This window comes from Bacillus rossius, chromosome 11, assembly GCF_032445375.1.
Source record: "Bacillus rossius redtenbacheri isolate Brsri chromosome 11, Brsri_v3, whole genome shotgun sequence".
Classification (NCBI taxonomy): Eukaryota; Metazoa; Arthropoda; class Insecta; order Phasmatodea; family Bacillidae; genus Bacillus; species Bacillus rossius.
In genome coordinates, this window is record NC_086338.1 from 31293661 (window position 1) to 31316780 (window position 23120).

Consider the following 23120-nt stretch of genomic DNA (forward strand, 5'->3'; position numbering starts at 1 on the left):
GTTTGTAAATCTGATACTTTTTTCTAAAAATTTTGTCTGAAACAATTGATATAAAGGTTTGAAAAACATAAGGGTAGAAATTAAAAACAAAAATCAAACATTTCCGTTCCATATACACTATAAAATCCGTTATAATTTATAAGAAAATAAATAAAACTTCTCTTACACTATCGAATCCATTTTTACTTTTAACATTTCAAATATTGTTTAAAACAGTTTTTGAAATTTTTTTTGTAACCATTCATTACTACCAGGGACGGAAATAACAATGTTTGAAAGTAAAAAGTAAAATCATTGCTTTCTTTAATAGATACCTATACTATCAAATCTGTTATAATTTATTATAAAAATCCTAAATTTTATCTAAATTATGGTTGAAACAATTTTTTATGAATGAATCATTACCGTAAAAAAGGGGTTTGAAATTTAAAAAAAAATTAAAATTCCTTAGTACCAAATTAGTCGAATATATTTTTAACCATTTTAATATTATATTAAACTTAGGTGAAAAGCAAATTTTCATACGACCACGTTATTAGTGCAAAAGATGAAAAATAGTGTCAGAAGGAAAAAAAATTGATTAATTGAATAGCTATGCAATTCGTTCTAACATATTCAAAGCTGGATGCATTGAGTAAAAATCATTTAAAATATATTCCCTTCATGGGAAATGAAAAAATATTTTGCCGATCATTTTGTACTATTGGAAAACATAAATATGTGATTCACTTTAAGTTCTATAAAATGTTGCATACGCTTATAAAAGAGTCCATTTACAGAATAATTAGGTACTTCGAAATATACCTACGCCTGTAGACTGTGCCGATAGGGAATTTTTTACTTGATCACAAGGAATAATGTTTACATAGATAACAGTTTCTTCCCGTGTTTGGGTTCGATAGTATGTCCAGTTTAGTACAGATCCTTGAGTAAAAACCTTTAAACTACGTACACATGGGAAAAAGTAGTACAAAAAGCACCACATATTGTGAAATAAACTACCAATCAATAAACGAAATTAAAAACACATAGCAAATTAAATAAAAAACACACACAGGTAGACGTAGTATGTGTGCTGGGAGTGTCACGTGACAGGAACTCTGGATGCCACGCACTGGGTATTCACAAAAACTGTACTTGGAAAAACCTGTTAAGTTTGTATGAGGGTTAACCCGGGCCCGAACATGTTGAGAATACATGTAACCATGGGACATAAACACCCCCCCCCCCCCAGGGAATTTAAGAAGGCCACCCATTAAAGAAGGGGCCCGCTTCTCTGGCAAAATCTTGATTGTGAAGCATGGTTGATAAACGTTAAAACTATGTTTCATGGAAAACTTTCCATATATTTAAAGTTGTCTGCTTATTGCATGCATATAGGCCAACATGTGGGCAGCATAATACATAGAAGCACCCTACCCATAGATGGCTTTTGTCGGCTAAAACCCACGTGCAAATCTCGCGGGTTCACTCCCCACCCTACAAAGTTTCAGAGGGCCCTCCTTGCGTATCCTACAGATTTGCACTCCTGCATTCAACCAGTTGCAGAGTTTAAGGGCGGTATTCCAAGACGTTTGAGTAAGGTAGCGAATATGCGCCGCCTTGTTGGGCAACTGCCGTACCCTAACTTTCGGGTCATATTCCAAAACGTGTCCTAACTGAACCCCTGTAAGGTATCAGATCGGCAGCCGTTTTAATAAACGAGGACTTGTGCGAGGCTATAAACAGTTGTACTTCGTTGAATCCATCGTAATTTTAGCTTATTTTTTAAAACTATGGAATTATAATGTGAAATAAAATATTTAATTTTAGTTGTACAAGAATAAACGATGAATTTTTGGCCGTATTTATGTTTGCTGTTTTTTAATATATTAGGAGGGGGGTGGGGAAATTGTAATCGTAAAAGTTACATTAAAGTTCATTAAAAAGGAAAAAAATATATATACAGTTATGGATCAAATTGGCAACAGATAGGACGCCAAAAATCAGTGCCCTAAAAACAAGGGACTGGCCGTGTCCTATCGTGCACTTGGAATATGGTTAGGGTACAGGTATTGCATATTCAACACCTAAACCTTTACTTTTGTGTCTTGGAATATGGCCCTAACATATGCAAGCGAAGTAGGTTCCCTTAAGCGGAGGCGTAGCCGAAAAGTTGGGCAGCCAAAAGGCCAAAAGCGGAGATCCCCTCCCTACCTTTTTAAGATCTTTGTTGGGTTCTCCTTCGTCAGACTTCCTCTTCTCGCTGCTTCCTTTGTTGGCGTCTGCTCCGGGTCCTTTGTCCTTCTCCACCACCTGCATGACAAAGAAAAAAAAAACCACGTCCACTTCAGACAAACATTTCACAACATTCGATCACCTTCAACTACAAACTGGGACACGAATAAAGTTACCCGAGTTGAAAGGTTTGCAGGCAAGCTTTATGTATAGCCATATGGACAGTACTGTTCGAGAAACAATGCCGTTGCTCAAAAACAAAACAAGTAAATTACATAACGGCAGTAATGAAATAAGAAATAAAATGCCATTAGGTAAGGAGATGACCAATTAAATGCAGTAAAGATGGTTTTGGAAACTTTTTTTTTTGTATCGTGACAGCAGCGTTTAGCATTTTTAAGCGGCTACCCAGTAGTAGCGGTGACGAACTCGGACTAACAGCTCATAAGAATTGTTAATTTTTTGGTGAAATAGTTGCAGTAGAATACACGAATGCCATGCCGATAGATGAACCAAAACCTTATTTACGTCTCGTGCGTTTCTGGGAAGTTGTATGCTAGTCCAGACGATTACATACAGTACGAAAGAGAAGTGGCGGCGGCCCTCATGTTCGGGTCAGGCTATAAGTAGGGGCATGCAGATTTCGCGAAAAGATGTTGAGACTAGATGAAAGTTAAAACACTATAGCATCGTCTGTGTTTCGTGGTTGGGCTAGTTTCTCTCAGGTACATATCGATTGTAACAACACCAATCACAGTGATTCATCGCGGAAGTAAACGCGCCCTGAGTGGCTCGGTCAAACAAGGCAACGACTTCTCTCGCAGATGGCCGCCAATCACAAGGGGGAGAAACCACAGGTGCGGGTATACCTTGTTGCAGTCTAATAAGTGTTCAGATCTTTTCGCGAAAAATACCTGCCCCTAGCTATAAGTAGCTTGCGACGCGAGCAAGTGCGAGCAGGCCTGTCGAGAACGCCACGGCGGTGCGAGGAATGGACCTAAGTATTTCTTACATGAGATTTCGCACGACTAATTTACCGTCACGAGCCATAATACAGTTTGACATCGCGCGTGTTAACGTCCAACGTTTCTCCAAACCTTTTATTTTTTTGCAAAACTTTGGAATTTTTTACTTTGTCTTTCTTGTTGTATTTAGCATGAGAATTTATTACGTTCACGCTAACGCTTACGTCAAGGTTGAAAGAGTTTAATTACCATAAGCTGGAAGCATGGGTTAGCACATATTGTTACGCGGTAATAAACTGTAAATCAAATCACAAAGGTATTTTAATTATTGTAATCACTATTATTGTATTTTCATTCTTAATGTTTTATCCGAATTGGGAAATTCAAGGGTGCACCCCGGTAGCAAGTTTAGATTACCGCTGCGAGTTCACTCAGGACATAATTATCATTTGGAATATTGTCATATCAATGTGTTTCAATTTTTGTAAAGTAAAGAGAACAGTGAACAACATTTAAAGCAATTTATTGTGTTTGTGCTCAAGTCAGAGTAAGAGGATTAGATGCTTAATTCGTGGTAACTCAATCTTGCCTCCGACTTAAAAATTTGTGTTCATCACCCGCACAGAAGCTTCACAGTGCCGCAGGTACTAAAACATATTTTTTTCTTTGCCACTGTTATTTTCAAATAAATTCAAGACTCATCCATCTTATTTTCAAACATACTGCTTTTTAATTAATTCACATAAATTTCCAAGTTGGCTAAGGAAAGGTGTTCGGCACAAAATCTCCCCCCCCCCCCCCCCACACACACACACACAACCCTTTCCAAACGAGAACTACAGAGACCTACACAACAGCATCACGATCGTACCAAGAAAACGCCATCAGCTCGAACTGTCGCGAGTATACAAGAGATAATTTACGTATGATGTCGGGTCCCACGGGGAAATTATTCCAGGTGCAGGTGACTTTTGTACCCCGCGATAATATACGGTCCTACAACTGTGGCACCATCCATAGGTTGGTGTTTCAGGAGGAAAGGGAGGGGGGGAAGGAAGAGGAGAAAGTGGGGGGGGGGAAGAGGGGGAAAAAAAACATTAATTCGAAACAACAACCGAGTGAAATATACGCGCGATCTATCGGTTCGCGTGCGCAACAGTACACACCACGCCCAATCCCATTTCCGTAATCGAATAACGCCCGCACACCATTCACGCCGCTCAACGCTAATTCGACCGCGAGAAGTACATTTATTTAAATATTTTTTTTTGTTTGTTTATCTTCCGCCACGCAATTTTCAGAGCGAGTCAGCTCTTTTCAGTCGGCTTCCCGACGATCAATTGATAACTCCGAAACTCAAAAAAGGCGTGAGCTCGTGATAGCCTTTTTCGCCGGGGTTTTCCAGGCGACGAACAGAGGGCCCGTGATTAACGATCTTGAATTCCGGTCACAGGCTGTTGCGGTTAAATCATGCGACACAGAGGAGCTGTGGAAAAGAATTACACACACACACACAAAATATGGATTCTTGTCACGAAACGTTTCAACAATACCCCTTAAAACACCTGCGTTGACTAAAAACTCAACTTTCAAAATTCCACGCAACAATAACCACAATCACAAACGAACCTGGATGTATTGGCGGCGTTTGAAAGAAAACAAACAAATATATAATCAAAGGACTTGTAAATATCTCTGCGCAAAGTTTTGATTTTCAATTCACGCTGTGTTTTTCCGACGCAAGTAAACATGCCTATTCAGACGAGTAAAGTAAAACATAAGCCTTTAGCATGAAAGACTACTCACAAAAAAAATTAATGCAGCCCCTGAATACGCAATAATTTTATCAAGTACGTCGCAGCATGGTAAGCTGAACATGACGACAGCACAATTGAAATCCTCTCTGAAAAGGTTTAATATGAAAGGGCTTATATTTAACAACAAAGCAATGGAAATACAACACGCACAAGGAAAAATACAAACAAATGCACGGTTGACAAACGCTATTGAACATACGCAAAAAATAATTTCGATCTACGCTTTGCTGCACGATTGTTTTAAGTTATCAATATCGACTGCAAAATATTATATTTAATCATGGTTCCGATTGATTCAGGAATTATAATACAACTTGTAAGTTGTCACAGGTAATGTAACTTAACCCATCTTTGCTTGTTCAGCACAACATACTCTTCGTGTGAGACTTTATGCAATGAGACATCATATGAATCGGTGCATGTAGAAAGGGCTTAAGTCACTAAACGTTCAATTCAGAAAAAAATAATTTCAAGGGCGTTTGTTTAAAACATACGTGGCGGAAATAAAATAGACATCTATATAGCATTATGAGCATTGGATAGTCTAAAAAAAACATTGAGGAACAATTTATTTTTCAAGGTCAAGCTGAATCTTACCAGATTGACTGAAAGCCTTTCTGTATGGCCTGATTCATAAGCAATAAAGTACGATTTTTTAACGACTTGTAAAATATGCAGTTGTTTAACACAGGTTTTCTATGCCTGGCAGATTCATTAAAGTTTTATGCATTTTCACTAAATCAACAATCCAGACATAAACAATAATATAAAAGGTTGTAGTCGCAAGATATGGCTTAACATTTGAAAAACAAAGTGGCGGGGCACAAACCTTTAAGTCTCCATCAAGAGCCGGTGTAGTTATTAGCGGGTTAATATTTACAAAATCTATATAAAGGTATTCTGTTGTGTAGCTATTAAACTTACAATTATAGCGTGACTACCATCGTTTTTGGCAACGATCATGTAAAACTTAATTCCCTAATCAGAAGCTTCAAAAGCAAAAGCTCAGGCTAATTAGGAAATCGCTTTCTTTAACCACGCCCACAACATTTCAAAATTAGATAAAATTCAATGGAGAAACTAATTTTCATTTTTAATTAACGCATAAAAAGAAAACAGAAAGAGCTCCAAATCGTAGCTAACAAAAATCAACACAAAATGTTGACATTAAAAAAAAATCCAATTCTGTTTACTCGCTGTTAATAGTTGGGAAACAGGTTTTTTTTTTTAGTATAATAAAAGATTGTTAGTAAATGAAGGGCATTCAATGTTGGAAAAATCTGTTTTCCATTAATGACTATGGCCAAAACAAACTATGGGGGAGGGGGGAAATAAAAACATTCATTAAATGGTAAGAGCTTAGCTACCTCTGAAACGGATAAGATTAATTAGCTACTTAGGGGTTTTATATTGTAAAATATTTTTGACGTAATAAACATCAATACGTACAACGCCGAACAATTGATGAATACACGAACTCAGAAAAAAAAACTGAAAATTAATTATATAATTCAGTCATGGGGTTTTCAGGCAATAAAAAAATATACACATGCATATATATTGTCTATAAAGGCGCAGTACTCCATCACATAAAAGGTGCAAAAAAATTCAACTCGTGCATTATTTTGTACCACCGTGATTTTTTTTACTACACGGTCTTCAAGTGGAGATGTCTCACAGGTATGCCCGGAAATTTGCTTAATTAAAATGGCACAAAAGGCGACAGCAGCACAAACAAAACTTGGCAGAGCGAAGAAACGCTCGGTTTTAATTACACTCGCGCGCCAAATCCCACGCGAAGATAAGGCGCATCACTACAATATAATGTTTGCAGTAATACTGGGTTCGGATCCTTATCCGGACGTTTATGGTTTGTGTTAACCTAGTACCTACAATAGTTAAAGTTATTTGTAAAGCGTTTCCTAAATGGATTTTCAGTAATAACTGCGCACATTAATAAGCACAAAAAAATGAAGTTCGATAATTTTATATTTGATAATATTTTCCATGGTTTAAAAACATTACGCTTGATAAAACATCAATTAAAAAATAAAAATATGTGCCAATTTTCGTAAGAAATACCCAGTATTATCTGAAGAAAAAAAAGCGTGTCTCAAATATTAAAAAAGGACCATAACCATTTGTTCAACAAAATTACAATATATTTACTATAGTATTATCAACTATTTATTGGCAACTGGTTTCCAAAGAAATCTGTTTTCCGTGTGTTTGTTTGTTTCGTTACGATACAATATTTAGCTGTAGAGGTCTGAATATTTGCTCGAACAACTTTAAAAAAAAAAATTCATCACTAGGCAGAACTGAAAGCACTCCTACCTTCTCATGTTAGAGGGGGGGAAAGGAGGGGGGGGGAACAATGACTAGATACAAAAAAGTGAGACCACTCATTAGTGTGACGTCATTTAGTTTTGTGTCTCACATGGTCACATGAAATAAATTATTTTATTTGGATTTAGTCGCATAAAAAATTGAAAATGAAGATATTTTTTAAGCCGCGTGGAAGTTGATGCAGCCGGAAATTCCAAAGATGAAATGAGGCGACTGTCTGGCCAGAACTCCAAAGAGGAGAGAAACACGAGCGGGCATCGCCCCGGGCATGACGTCAGTTTCGCGTGACGGAGCAGGTCTTGCCAACGTGAACGAGAGACCATCGCACACTGCGGGGTAATAAATTGTTAACGTGCTTAGGCACGGAATATGGGTCGGAAAGAAGGACGGAGCGGCGAGGGAGACAACGTCTGCACGTCATGGGGGGTTACGTCCCGTTCCAGGTCATTGTTTTATATCCACAAACGAAAAAAAAAAAAAAAATTGGTTGTCTGTAAAATCGGTTTACGGACGATAGTTTAACGTGACAACGCGATAACAAAACATTGATGAAAGGATTGCATACTTTTATGAATAAAATTGAATCATTTTTATTGAATTATCACTATTTTGTATGAATACAAAGGAGTGAAATGAAATATACAATTTAATTGATAAATTTACTTTTATTTTCACTCATTAATTCAAATATGTTTATTACTTTAACGAAGAGATTATTTTAACTATAACTTTTATACATGTTTGCTATTTAACTGCTTCCAATCTGTGTTATTCTGTTAAGGATAGGACGATGATAAGAAAAGTAGGAAACGAATGGGAGTGTTTCAAGTTTAATGTGTCTCGAAAAAGTCAAATCGATGGTTGTTCCAATCGAGTGGAAGAGAGATAGATGCGGCGCAAGCGTACAATGAGCGTAACGGTACACAGAATAACGCGACAATGTGCGTTACGGGACACTTTTTCGTGCGTGCAGCCGACGTTCATCGATTTATTAGACGTTGTCACGTCAAAAAAGTTTCTGTACTTTTACAAATGATTCCTTTGGAAACCAGTTGCTAAAAGAAACATACCGTAACTCTGTGTAACACGTAGTTTTTTTTTAATTTATAAAATACACTTTTCAAGATAAAAGTGAGTATTTCTTACGATATTTGCCGCATAACTTTTTATTTTAATTGATGTTTCATTAAAGGAAAACAAAATTTAACCGTGGATAATATAATCAAATGTATCCATAACTGGGCTTTATTTTGTTTTATTGTGGTTATTAATGTGCGCAGTTAATACTGGAAAGCATTTCAGGGATTTTTTTTACAAATAACTTCAATTATTGGAGGTACCACTGGACCAACACGAGACATAAATGCCCGAACCCAGTTTTACTGCGAACACTATATTGTAGCGTTAAAGTTGTTTTCATGTAAATGTGTAAATTTACAAATATCTGTAATTTAACATTAATATTTCTGTTCGATTTACGAAGAAAAAACCTATAGTGTACGTTAAACACTTGATAGTAAATTTTCTCACGAAACACGAAAACCAATAATTTCAAACTATTAAAAACGGCTGCGATAAAACCCCGGCTTTAGAACTGACTTTCTACACGAATATTATTAAAATACTGCCAATCTTGTTAAATTTAATAAACAGTCAACAGTACAAAGTTGCACACGTTAGAAATAATACTTCCGCGGTATTACTTAAACATTTAAAAACACATATTATTACTCTAAGTATATGTTTGTATATTTGTATTTGCTTAAAAGACTGAAATTAGTCTGTAAATACTCCCTACAAACAATCTTTAAAATTATTCAGCTGACTCAACATTACTACCTATATTATATTGTTATTAAAAAAGAATCCAGTGCCTTTTGAACTACGCCCTTTGAGGTTACCAAGTGCTCGCTCTCCACTGTGCTACTAAGCCTATTGGGAATTTAGAAGGAGATTATGTATTATGAACATTGCAATGCCAGGTTTCTTAAGTATTTTAAAAATTGAGATTACTTTTTACTATGACTAATTTAGCTTACCGAAATATAGTTAGGTACCTCCAATAATTGAAGTTATTTGTAAAAAAAATCCCTGAAATGCTTTCCAGTATTAACTACGCACATTAATAACCACAATAAAAAAAAATAAAGCCTAGTTATGGATACATTTGATTATCTTATCCACGGTTAAATTTTGTTTTCCTTTAATGAAACATCAATTAAAATACAAAGTTATGCGGCAAATATCGTAATAAATACTCACTTTTATCTTGAAAAGTGTATTTTATAAATTGAAAAAAAAATCATAGCTACGTGTTACACACTATCACTAACACTATCGTTTAGTTTCATTCGGCACACCAATACGTTTTGTAAGTCCCCGATGACGACAGGGTTTACGTTGCTATACGTAAATCTACGGGTTTACGTTGCTATACGTGGGTCCACCATCTTTCTGCCAAATTTCCGTTCATCGACTTCCGTTCCATTTACGAAATACCGTATACCGAGAGCTGAAATGTTTACACATCAAAAACCACCCAGCCAATCATCTCACCGAATCATGTTTAACCATCCACTGTATTTTTTGTAAATGAAACAGAAATAATCATGTAAAATTACAGATATTTAGAAATTTGTACATTTACATGAAAACAGCTGTATCACTCCAAAAATAGTGTTCGCAGTAATACTGGCTTCAGATTCTTAACCGGGAATTTGTGCTTTTTTTTTTGAGTTTAACCCGTACCTACACTGTCTCAAGTTATTTGAAAACTGTCCCCTGAATAGCTTTCCATTATTAACTGCGCACATTTATAAGTATAATAAAACTAAATAAAGTCTAATCTCTGAATATTCGATTCAATTTTCCATGGTTTGAAAAGAATTGCTTCAATGAAATCATCAATTTATTGAAGTATTAAAATTATATGCTAATTGTAGTAAGAAATACTCAGTATTATATGGGAAAGTATTTAATATGCAAAAAAACAACCTTAGCCATGTTTTGTACAAAGTCACAATATAGCCTATTTTCTGTAGTATTATAAAACTTTTTCTTGGTAACAATTTCCAAAGAATTATTTTGTAGAAGTGTTTTTGTGTAATGGTGGCTCTATCGATGACAGGTTGACGGGAAGGCGCGGAACGCACCCGGTGAGAACCCGAAGCGGACGGAGGCAATCCATCAGCAGCCAGAGACACGGGCGCGAGCTACACAGAGAGACATCTGGCGGCGTATCGGTGACAACCGCCACTGTCCACAGTCCGCGGCCGACGGGCTCCGCCCCGCTGAAAGGGCAGTAAATAACCCCACGAAGGTCGTTAAAACCTCGCCGTGATGGATTTCCTGCATTTCAGCGTCGCTACGATATCGCGCATTGTTTTTGAGTCCGTCAATCTCATCATCCCCCGGTCGGAGGCAACTTCCCAAAAGGAAACTGTCAGCGAATGTGCAGCAAATGACGCGTCGAACATTGCTTCGACGTAAGTGCGTGTGCGTCCATGGTGGTGAATGTGCGTCGATGGTGAATATGGGTAGGGGCAGGCATTTTTCGCGAAAAGCTCTGAACTCTTATTAGACTGCAACAAGGTATACCCGCACCTGTGGTTTCTTCCTTGTGATTGGCGGCCGTCTGCGAGAGAAGTCGTTACCTTATTTGAACCGAGCCACTCAGGACGCGTTTGCTTCCGCACTGAATTACTGTGATTGGTGTTGTAACAATCGATATGTACCTGGGAGAAACTCACCCAATCACGAAACACAGACGGTGCTACAGTGTTTTAACTTTCATCAAGTCTCGAAATCTTTTCGCGAAATCTGCATGCCCCTAAATATGGGTCAAAGAGTGTATCGTTGTAAGTGAATGTGCGTCGAATTATGAATTGACGTTGGTGAATGTGCGTCGAATAATGCGTCAATGATGAATATGGGGTTTGAAAAGTGCAACGATGTTAGTGAATGTGCGTCAAATTGTGCGTCGATGATGGTGAATGTGCGCGTCTACTGCGTCGGACCTGCAAGGGCAGCAAGCAGTCAGTATACCGAAAGTCATCGGTCCGAAATATCGGAAAAAAATTACTTTCGGTCACGCCATTATCGGTCAAACGACTTTCGGTATAATTCCTGTCGGTCAACTGCCTGTTGCAAGCTGTAAGACATTTTCCTAGCGAGATAAATTTTTAGTTTTTTTTTTCGGTCAAATGACTGTCGGTATATACTGCCTATCGTTCAAACGATATCCGATATACTGCCGTGTCAACAACTGCAAGCCAATAGATTAGCTTTTACTTTCATGTATCTAGTTTCTAATACGCACTTAAGGTTTTTGCTGGTACAGTGCTAAACGTGAAGCGAATACCATCGGCATAAACATGAAATAAACAAAACCATTGCTATCTTTAAATGTTAGGAATATCATAAACCACAAAATCTTTACTTCTGTCTTGTTAATTAGTCGACGCTAATCTAGTAATTTATTTTTCTTGGGGCCAGTATGAATTCCCAGGGGCAACAAAATTATATCTACAGACTTTATATTCCGCTATAACATCACCAAGTCGGGTTAGGCATATATGTTCTTCTTAGGTTATTTTGATAACAATAGTGTTGTTAAAATAAAATGACAGATGTGGCGAGGTATTTCGTTCTCCATTAAATGTTAGAACATAGCAGGTGCATTGCGATCACCGAATGATATAGAATTAAAATGTCATGTTCCATTATAATTTTAACCTAAGCTTATCGTCCTGTAGACATCGAGGACTTTCAAGACGTCAGAACTCGAGCAGGAGCGTATGTCTGTATAATTCGCTGGGAAAGGGGAAAATAGAAGGGGAAGGGGGAGGAATCTGAGGCCCAAGGGTTTTGGGCGTGTGTGGTTAACCGACTCAAGTTATCAATGAGGTATTTTTAATTCTACGAGTCCCGCGCGGGCACCTCCCCCTTAAAAATCAACGCCCATTCCCCTTCAATATTAACATCGAAGTCCCTTCCCGCAATAAATTAAAAACGCGCCCCCTTCCAAATCAACACATATCCTCCTTCCAAATCAAAGCTTCTCATAATTCCAAATCAATACCTCCCATTCCAAATCGACACCCCTCCCCACCCAAAAACAACGCACTTCCCCTTCCAAATCATTACCCCATCCCCTCCTAAATCACCACCCCTCCTACCTCAATATATATACACTCCCCCCTTCAAAACCAACACCCCTCCCTCTTCCAAATAAACACTTCTCCCCCTTCCAAATAACGCCAACGAACTCAAGACACAGTCGAAGGAAACTATAGAAATAATAATCCATAACCTATTGTACTAAACCATCACTAGGCACGGAACTTTCGTGCATTAATTAGTCGCAAGTTAGAATGCAAACCTTTTCACTCTCGCACTGTTTTCAGGATTGGACCGAAGTTATTTGGACACGCCCCTCTGCGACCGTGAGCCAACTATGGCGAGCTAGGAGAGAAGCAAGCGAATCAGGTAGTGACAATTAAAAAAAGGATACAAATGTTCACGCTATGAAATCAACCGATGGGAAGCAAACATGGGTTGAGCACATCTCTATGACTTTGAATTCTACCACGAAGCCAGACGTATCCGTGAAAATTTCCGGGTCTCAAACTATCACAGTATATCAGGATAGCCGAAATGTCATTGGAAGCAAGGTGACGCAGCAATAGGGCACTGTGGTCGCCTTCCATCAGACCACAGTTCCAATACCGTCGTGATTTCCATTTTCGCACGGAACTCCCGACATTATTTCAGGCAATTGCTGGGATGGCTCGTCACGATAAACCAGTGATGTTGAACTTCCCTCTCTTTTTGAAGGCCAGATGCCATTTTGAAATATATATATATATATATATATATATATATATATATATATATATATACACGTAGGCCAATTATAAATGAATTACTAATACATTTCTAATAACAGATTTTCTATATTTTATTTTACTATTTTGTAATAAACATAAAATGTGTCTTTAGCTGAAGAAACATAAATCATTCTTTTAAAAATAGTTTTTTTTCACAAAAATATCTTCAGAAGAATCACAATAAATAAACGACACTATGTCACAATCTTTCATGAGAGCAGTGTAAAAAAACTTTTATTATTTACTTAACTATTTTCTACCAAATAATATATACATTTTTGAAATATCGTACTTTGAGTGTTGTGTGCTACTAGAAAGAACATCAAATTGTGGTCAAGTCTATGGTTGAAAGTGCATTTTGTCGAAGTGTGGACATAGTGCCTTATGCTTCCGAGGTATAGATATATATTTCCTATGAGAATATTATGTTTTATTAACAGTGTCTGCTAAAAAAAATTAGTCTGAATATATGCAAACAAAGACAACTATCCTACATATAGTTACGCTCTAACGCTAAAGTGATATAAATACCTTGGGCACAAGTGTATAATGAAGCACAAATATTAGCCTACTTAATATATATGTGTATAAAATATAAAATAGAAGTGTAACTATAAAATAACCCTTGAAATACAGCTACATAAGTGGAACACACCTTGATTATTAAATTGAAGTGTTATGTTTATAATTTTTCAATTTTACAATTACTAAAAAAAGGCTTATATCTAAAAAGATTAGCTCTAACCTAAAAACAATTAATTGTTTTCATTACTGAAAATACTGGGAATATATTTATGATATTTGAATTTTGTACTTATACCCTTTCGAAATTTTTTTTAAATACTTATTTGTTTGAAGTTTTTAATTGTATTAAAAATAATATTATATTTGTTTTTGTGTATATAATATATGTTTCTGCAAAAGAAAGATTTTTTGGCATATTTGTTTTTTTTTTGTAATTACGCTCTTTTGAATTTTCATATTTTCTTTTTTGGGTCACTTAATTTCTTGCTGCTAAAATTATCGGTAAATAGCACATATACACTTAAAACATACATATTAATATAATTTTTTAGTAAAATATTTTATTATCATTTCATATTTATATAAAATATATCAGAAATAATTTTCATTTGCACAATATTAAAATAAATTGAAAATTTATAAATATTATGTGTGTATTAAATTAATTTTTTGTTATATATAACCGTACTTTTTTCAACGGAAGCCTTAGACGCCTTACAACCGCATAGTTACACGATAGTTTGCCCAATAAAAAATTTTTCTCTGATTCTTCAAAAGCCGCCCGTTGCACAAAATTTATCTACATGAAACATGATATTCAACCTTATCAACCACCATTCTTTCTCTCTACATTCTGAATTTTCAGAAGTAATGTATTAAAAAAAATAGGTTATTGAAGCATAAATTAGAATTTGCAAACTGTATAAACTCTGAGGAATGAATTCCAGTGGGTGACCACGACCTAATAAGTCAGGACAAAAGTGCATTTATGACTACTGGCCTAACTTAAGAAACAACATGTAGTACGGTACATGCGACGGCAAAATTTTGTGCACAGAACAAAATGCATTGCTTGCATATTGCAAAATAAAAGTTTTCTTCGATAAAAAAAAATTGGAATGAAAATGAAATAACACAGCACAGACGAAATTATTATTATTTTTTTTTGGTAAAATTTGCTTATTTAATTTTATGCCACTAGCTATTACCTCGGGCAATTTCTACGGATGTACGCTTCGTATTATTATTATTTTTTTAATCAGGCAAATAGCCGTAAATAAAATGTTTTACCTGACTAACTGCGACGTCGTCACTCACTAGCCTTTCCTAGTTTTTTTTTTTTTTCCTGAGTTGCCAGCAACTGGATAACGCATACAAAATCGCTTCCATATGAAACATTTTCTCTCTTTTACGGACATTAAGAACGAGAAGCACGACGGGATCGGCCGTCAAATGTCGGTGAGGTCGGACGGGAAAAAGCTGTGCGGCGAGCGAACGATGACGTAGATTGATGGTGTCTGGGCGCGCGAACTTCCCGGTGGGGGGGGGGGGGGGTGGAGAGAAATCGCGAGGAATAAAAATAGTCCGTCAGGGGTAAGGAAACCTACGGGTGAGGGGAAGGTAGGGGGGGGGGGGTGGAAACATCCGGCCGAACTGCGTCACGGGTCCCGAAGAAATCAGTCGGTCAGAACGTGCTGGCCGACTCGTTCGTCGATCTGTCGCGTTCAGGCGGGTCTCCGGAGTCGTTCGTGAACCATTCGTCCCAAGCGAACGGATCTTTGATCGAACGAAAGCACTTTTTTGACGTGACAACGTCTAAAAAATCGATGAACGCCGGCTGCACGCACGAAAAAAGATTACTCATTGTCCCGTTACGCTCATTGTAAGCTTACGCCGCATCTATCTCTCTTCCCCTCGATTGGAACAACCATCGATTTGAATTTTTCGAGGCACATTAAACTTGAAACACTCCCATTCGTTTCCTACTTTTCCTATCATCGTCCTATCCTTAACAGAATAACACAGATTGGAAGAAGTTAAATAGCAAACATGTATAAAAGTTATAGTTAAAATTAATCTGTTCGTTAAAGTAATAAACATATTTGAATTAAGGAGTGCAAAAAAAGTAAATTTATCAATTAAATTGTAGATTTCACTTCACTCCTTCTTTGTATCCATACAAAATAGTGATAATTCAATAAAAATGATTCAATTTTATTCATAAAAGTATGCAGTAATTTCATCAATGTTTTGTTATGACTTTGTCACGTTAAACTATCGTCCGTAAACCGACTTTACAGACAACCAATTTTTTTTCGCTATGTAAAGAATCGGTTCTTTAAAAGCCACTTTTTTCACGCGGGCAACTGGCAGCGGCAGTTGCCTCGCCGGACGCTTTTCAGCGACGGTCGTCCCGACTGCTGGGGAGATCACAGTCTTGCGCTGTGGGCGTTAAAGCCATTTCAATGGGAAGCCTAAGATGTACATCAAGTTCTGTCCCTGCCCGAACACGCCAGAATATTCACCTTCGGCCAACCTCGGGTTCATTTACATATATATTTATATTTCTCTGTTTATTTTAATGTAGCTATACTAACCTTACTAACCGTCCATAGTGTTTTAAAGTGTTTTAATGTAGCTAACCTAACCAACCGCTTTTAATATATGAATTCATTTTTCCTGCGCAAAAATAAAACAAATCCCGAGGTTGGCCGAAGGTGAATATTCGGGCGTGTTCGGGCAGGGACAGAACTTGATGTACATCTTAGGCTTCTCAATGAGCGAACGTGTTCACAGGAAAGAAAAAAAGAATTGCGAGCAAGTCTTTTGGTGCTCGCCAGTGATGTGTAAAATCTAACCCCTTTTAAAAAATAATCATATGGTCTCGTGTTGTAAATACAATTATAAAACGAAACTCGGACACAAAGTTTAACGTGGAATGCTTCAAAATAATGTCGAGCGTGTTAAATAAACCCCAAAATTGTGGTTCATGCATACATTTCTGCACGCGAATCACGCGTAGTTTCCGCACCCGCCGCTAGAGTTTGTTGCCGGAGCAGCTACGTCGACTGTCGAATAAATCGATTTGCAGAGTGAAATACTATATGGTGAAACGGCTCCGATTAATGCAAAAAATAAAACCCGTTTTTGGACCTGATTTTCGACGAATAATTTTATAAAATACTGCCCATGTTGTTAAAATCCACTAAAAAGTTAATACTATAAAGTTTCCTCTTTATCTCTATGAACAATGGTTCGCACCATCCGCCACATATGTCAGCACCATGGGTAGGTACACATTCCCGTTCGATGCGATTTCCGTTACATTCACGAAATTCTACCAAATGTCATATACCGAGAGCTAAGATGTTACACATCAAACAGCAATCAAGAAAAAAAGAATTTAAGGACGCATCCTATCAATGCTGCCAGACTAAGTTTTTGTTACAGAATTTTTAAATAAATTTTTATAACTACTTTATAACGTCACTAGAAACTTTCATGAACTGAGCCAACTTTTGAAACTGGTGTTAAAGAAGTGTTGATGAATTACCTGTTGAACGAGTTACAGTCACAATAAAGTATTAATTGTAGAATGACATGACACAATAACATGACTAGACAAAGGTGTGTAACGCTAAATTAACAAATAGTTCTTTAGAAAAATATATAATCTTGAGCTAAATACATCAAGAATATTTTCTGATAATTTTAGTCTTTAACATAACCAATTAATACTAGTTGATGATATGTTCGTAACTTTCGTACCACATTTTTTTTCCCCCACGAGTTTACTAGCGTGATCCAAATTAGAGATTTCCCACAGGGCTGGCCACTAATGACAAACTCAATGAAGTCTCGGTGTCGAACGTAGAACACATGTTTTGCAGTTAGAAAAAGAAGGAAATTCGACGAGAGTTGCCCGTTTGAACGCTCGCGGGAAATTCTTATCAAGACAATGATTCAGCAGTTGACAGCGACTCGCCCGCCTCTCAGTTGCCAGCGATCGAGCTTCCCGTGTGAAAGGGCTCCAAGAGTCGATTACTCGAAAGCTGAACCGGCCAGTCTGAAGCTACGGCCACACGGGGCGACATGCTCGCTATGTTCGCGATGTTCGCTACGCGAGTCAAATACAGCCGGCTGCAACTCAGGTATCGCTGGCCACACAAAGCTTGTGTTCGCTATGTCCGCTATGTTGGCAACGTTGCCAGGTGTTTGGTTTCCGGATATTTTTTCTGAAACGTCGCTGACTTCGCGCATGCGCGAATAAACCAAAAAAACACCTGTTTTCACGCGGAATCGTGCTGCACTTCTGCGTTTGCTTTTCCTCAGCATTGTACTTTAAAAAGTCAAGTTGACGGAAAATTTAGTTAAAAGATTACGAAAATATCCATGTTTATGGAATAAATCGATGGAAGTATATAGAAGGCAGAATATGCAGGAGAATGCCTGGGAATTGATTCCAAGGGAATGCTATCTGAGTTGAATTTATTCTGAAAAAATCCAGAGATTTGGTTTCATCCTCACAAGCAACTGCTTCATCAAATCACGAAATTCTTACAATTATTTTGTTTTTATATTAAATTCATGAGCCCTTTTCTCTTTACGTGTACATACTGTGTGAGCCAGAAGAATATCATCGTCGGAATCATCACTCGAGTGCCACGGCATGCGTTTCTCCGACATCGCGAACTAGACTATCCTATCAGGCCACCTGGCGCAGCGAACATAGCGAACATCGCAAACATAGCGAAGCTTTCTGTGTGGCCTCGGCTTGATTCGTTCGTACAATGGCTCATCACGTCGGGAGTCACAGAAATCAGTAACCGCAACGTGTGAATTGTTCACAAGAGCAAGCGATAACTGATCAAAGAAAAGGGTTGGGAGTTGGGTATTACTGATTCAACAATTATCGCGTTACAATTATTATTCGCAAATTTTGTTGGGTTTTGTTTACAAAATTCATCGGTAAGAGCTTTGAAATGTGTTCACGCACATTTTTTTTTTTTTGTAATAGCCAGACGTCTGTAATTTCATCTGTCAGAGCCGACCAGATTGCGATAGCCAGCCAGGCGGCAAGGCCAGCCGACCAGAATACTTGAGACGTGCCGAATCCGTTGTCGTTGGTCAGAACATAAAGAACGAAATGAACGAATCTTTTGAACGAATGATTTCACGGAAAACTGATTCAAGTAAATCATTCGGTCGATTGAATCGTTCTGCCCATAACTACTTCGGAGCGGAGGCATGAGAAAAGGGTCGGACCAGGAAAGCAGGAGGGAGTAGGATTCATGTTCCGTAAAGTGCAAGTTTCACGTTACATGTAAATAATTGAAAACGTTAGTTACAGTGTATGTCATAAGAAACCTCAATAATGGACAAAAATAAGTATGAACACACACTGAAAACAGCTAAAATCTGCTGATGTAAAAAAATAATAAGCTGCACAGAAAATCCCGTGGAATGGATTAGTGAAAAAATTATTAAAGCACATACGGACACAATGGGCTAAAATTACCTATGATTTAAAAAAAATTGGTTGTCTGTAAAGTCGGTTTACGGACGATAGTTTAACGTGACAACAAAACATTGATGAAATGATTGCATACTTTTATGAATAATAAAGAATATTTTTTATTGAATTATTACTATTTTGTATGGATACAAAGAAGGAGTGAAATTAAATCTACAATTTAATTGATAAATTTACTTTTATTTGCACTCGTTAATTCAAATATGTTTATTACTTTAACGAAGAGATTATTTTAACTATAACTTTTATACATGTTAGCTATTTAACTTCTTCCAATCTGTGTTATCTTGTTAAGGATAGGACGATGATAGGAAAAGTAGGAAACGAATGGAAGTGTTTCAAGTTTAATGTGCCTCGAAAAAGTCAAATCGATGGTTGTTCCAATCGAGTGGAAGAGAGATAGATGCGGCGCAAGCGTACAATGAGTGTAACGGGACACAGCGTAACGGGGCAATGTGCGTAACGGGACACTTTTTCGTGCGTGCAGCCGGTTTTCATCGATTTATTAGACGTTGTCACGTCAAATTTTTTTAAAAACTAAACATCAATTATTGAAAGAAAAATGGAGTCTTTCAGTTGCTATTTTCTTTTCCTAACCCAGCCAGCCTCAATACATTCGAGGTGGTCAAGGGTTGTAGTGGCCGCCTTGAAAAGTACCGAGCTGAAAATCAAAAGAAACCTTGAAGCATTGAATATATATATATTCAATGCTTGAAGCCAGAGTGAGAGGAAAACAAAAAAAAACCATCGGAATTGCGTACGTTCTCGAACGAATGGTTCCAACCGCTTCGCACTTGTTTCTGGCCGGCCATGGCGCCCGGCAGGGGTCAGCAACCTCCGCGGCTCGCGGCGAGGGTAATCATCATTAAGTGCGACGCTCCATGGTGCTCACAGCTCGGTATCGCCTCTAAGCTTTCCGCCATCAACTGCGCACATTAATAAGCACAAGGAAACCAAATAAAGTCGAATTTTGGTTAAAAAAAAAATTTTATGCTTGAATGAAACCTCAATTAAAAAAATATATGCGCCAATTTTAGTAACAAATAATTAGTATTATTTCGGGGAAAAAAAATTATATCGGCAAAAATAACCATAGCCACGTGTTTCTTGTAGTATTAAAAACTATTTCTTGACAACTGGCTTCCAAAGGAATCTCTTGTAGACGTAAAGAAATATCTGGCTTCTGGCTGGCGGACGCGAGCTGGTCTACCAGGACACAAGAGTGCCTGGGGTCGCAAGGCGAGGGTGAGCTCCGGGGGGAATGACGATAAATCGGCCTGGCGTTGTTGGGATGGTAACCCTGAGGGGATGGTTGAGGTGGGGGTGGGAGGCCCTAAGCGGCGCGGCGATTGTGCTCTCCAGGAAGGCCTCAGCGCGTCCCGGGATCGATACGAACCCCTCACCCCTCTAGATAAACCCCCCCCCCCCTCCTCGTCGTGCCGGACGGATCGGCCCTGAAGACCGCCTCGCGGCTCAGATTGCAGCACACGGGCTCGTGGCGCGCGCTGTTGCCACATCTCTGGACAATGTTACGGAGAAGCTCAGGGGGATTCGAAGTGCACGAGAAGCATTTTAAGAATCCATTTAAGTCGTTTACAATTTTCATACGCCTATACGCTCATAAATCTGTAATCAATCGCCTAAATTTAACAACAAAAAAAACACCACACACAATCATCGATACGAACTCATACGAAAATTGCAAAGTTCACTTCAATTTCGAATACTTAAATGACCTCTAGGGTCGACCCCACAAAAATCTCTGAACACTTCGGAAAATGCCATCCGTTCGTTGGCTGCTGACTTGTGAACAGTCTACACCGGGTAGCCTGTGATTCGGATACTCCTTTGGCTGAGATGTTCGTCATTGGCCCCAGGGTCATCCATATTAGCTGTGAGCCATTAGCAGAAGCAGCACAAAGGTATACCCAGTTATTGGAATTTTATCGAACCTCGAAATGAATCCCAGAATTTTTTCCTGTATCTACTCATTATATTTGGCAACAGCGCGCACAAAAACTAGAGCAGCGCTTACGGCAGTCGGCGTGTGTTAGAAAGCATTGACTATCAATCTAAGACTGGTGTTATCTGTACCCTTCGGCCCCCTCGGGCAGCAGCAGGGAAGGGGGGGCCTACGTTTCACAGACTCCTGATCAGTTCCAGAATCAGAACATGTCTGGTTATCGCCTCGGGAAGCCTTCTTCTTTTTACAGACGAGAGAGCCAAACTCCCGATCGTGCATCTTCGGTTTTTTTTATGGTTCATTGTAAATAAATATGGCGGTGTTGATAAAAGGATACTAATGGTCAATTAGGTTAGGTTAGCTACATTATAAATACTTTAAAACATTGTGGACGGTTGATTTGGTTAGGATAGCTACATTAAATATACTGTGAAATCATGTAAACTTCGGGGAACTTCGGGTGTGGCTCTCTCGTCTGTGAAATGAAGGCTTCCCGTTCGCCTCGCGGCCATCGACGGCGAAGACTGCGCGCGGGTCCGGCGCCTGGCTGCGTTAGAGGCGAAGCGGCGTGAGATGCTCGAGCCTGTGTCGCCCTTAAGAGCCTGGCGCGCTCCTAGAGCTGAGCTTGTGCGTGCGGTGCGCAGGAGGTGTGTCGGAGGTTCACCGTCTCGAATTGGTGAGGTCAGGTCACCAGATCTGATGGCCTAGGCCTTGAACATTTCTCGCTTCCAAACAAAACTGACTAAAAACGACACAAAAAATTACCATTTCCGAGGGAAAAAAATCTTGTTTATGAGGAAACCGTTCCAAAAAAAAAAACGTACGCTCATTCTCACACAAATATTCAAAAATTCAAAAAAAAAAAAAAAACTTAGTTTTCCACGCGTTGTTTTAAATTCAAGCATCCTTGACCCTAATCACTATTTTTTATTAATAATAAAAATCTAAATTTATATATTTAAAATGCATAATATTTTATTTTAGTACTCCTCGGTAACTGACAGAAAAACTGTACTAGGAATAAAAACACGCCAGAGCTTATTCAGTTCCTCCTTTCACTCCGGTCTAAAGTCAGTCTTCTTACGAGGCCACGATCCTACAAAGTGAGTCCAGGACACAATCAAATAACATCCTTCTCGGGCCAGCTTGGAGGACGCGAAGGATCTTCAGAATCCCTAACGACGCATCCTGCGAAATCCCAAGTTTCCCTTTCCTCCGAAATAAATAAATAAATAATAATAATAATAATAATAATAATAATAATAATCTTTCAGCTCAGTCTGCAGGCGGTGAAGGTAAGATCGAAGTCCAAATTTATGTATTTTGAGAAAAAAAGAGTCAAAGTATATCTTACCCGAAAATCATTCCTTGAAGTAAGATTTAATGGAATCAAAAATTGATTCAGGCAAAAGTTTTTGTTGGAATTTACAAGTTTTACGATAAATTCAAACGGACTTGGTATTGTGCCAACTAAGGGAGTTGTGAATGGTTTTATAATTCAATGATTGGTGGTAAAAAAAACTTAATCAAACACGCTACAATTTTTTTTTGAAAGAGTGGGGGGAAGTGGTAAAATTCTTTACACGTCTTATGTGGCACAAATTTAAAATCGGGTAACTATGACTATTCACACTATAAAAAAATCACTTTGCTAACTCAGCAAGTTATTTGCTTTAATTAGCCTTATTTTTAAACTATTACCAAAGTAAGCAAAGCAATTGTTTTTACAGTACGAGTAAACAATTTTACCCGATTAAAATATCTTTTGTCGCGGAAGTCGACCAAATATATATATATATATATATATATATATAATTTTAATCAGCACTGGGTATATTTATTATTGCGTAGCAAAAATGTTTA

General features: G+C 38.0%; 1 protein-coding gene across 1 annotated transcript in view; it reads right to left on the reverse strand.

The window, feature by feature from the left end:
• LOC134536769 (uncharacterized) overlaps positions 1–23120 on the reverse strand; it is a 791154-nt gene that overhangs the window by 301602 nt on the left and 466432 nt on the right. The window contains exon 2 of the mRNA XM_063376681.1: positions 2197–2295. Within this exon, the coding sequence (XP_063232751.1) occupies positions 2197–2295 (99 nt within the window). The remainder of the gene's footprint in view (positions 1–2196; positions 2296–23120) is intronic.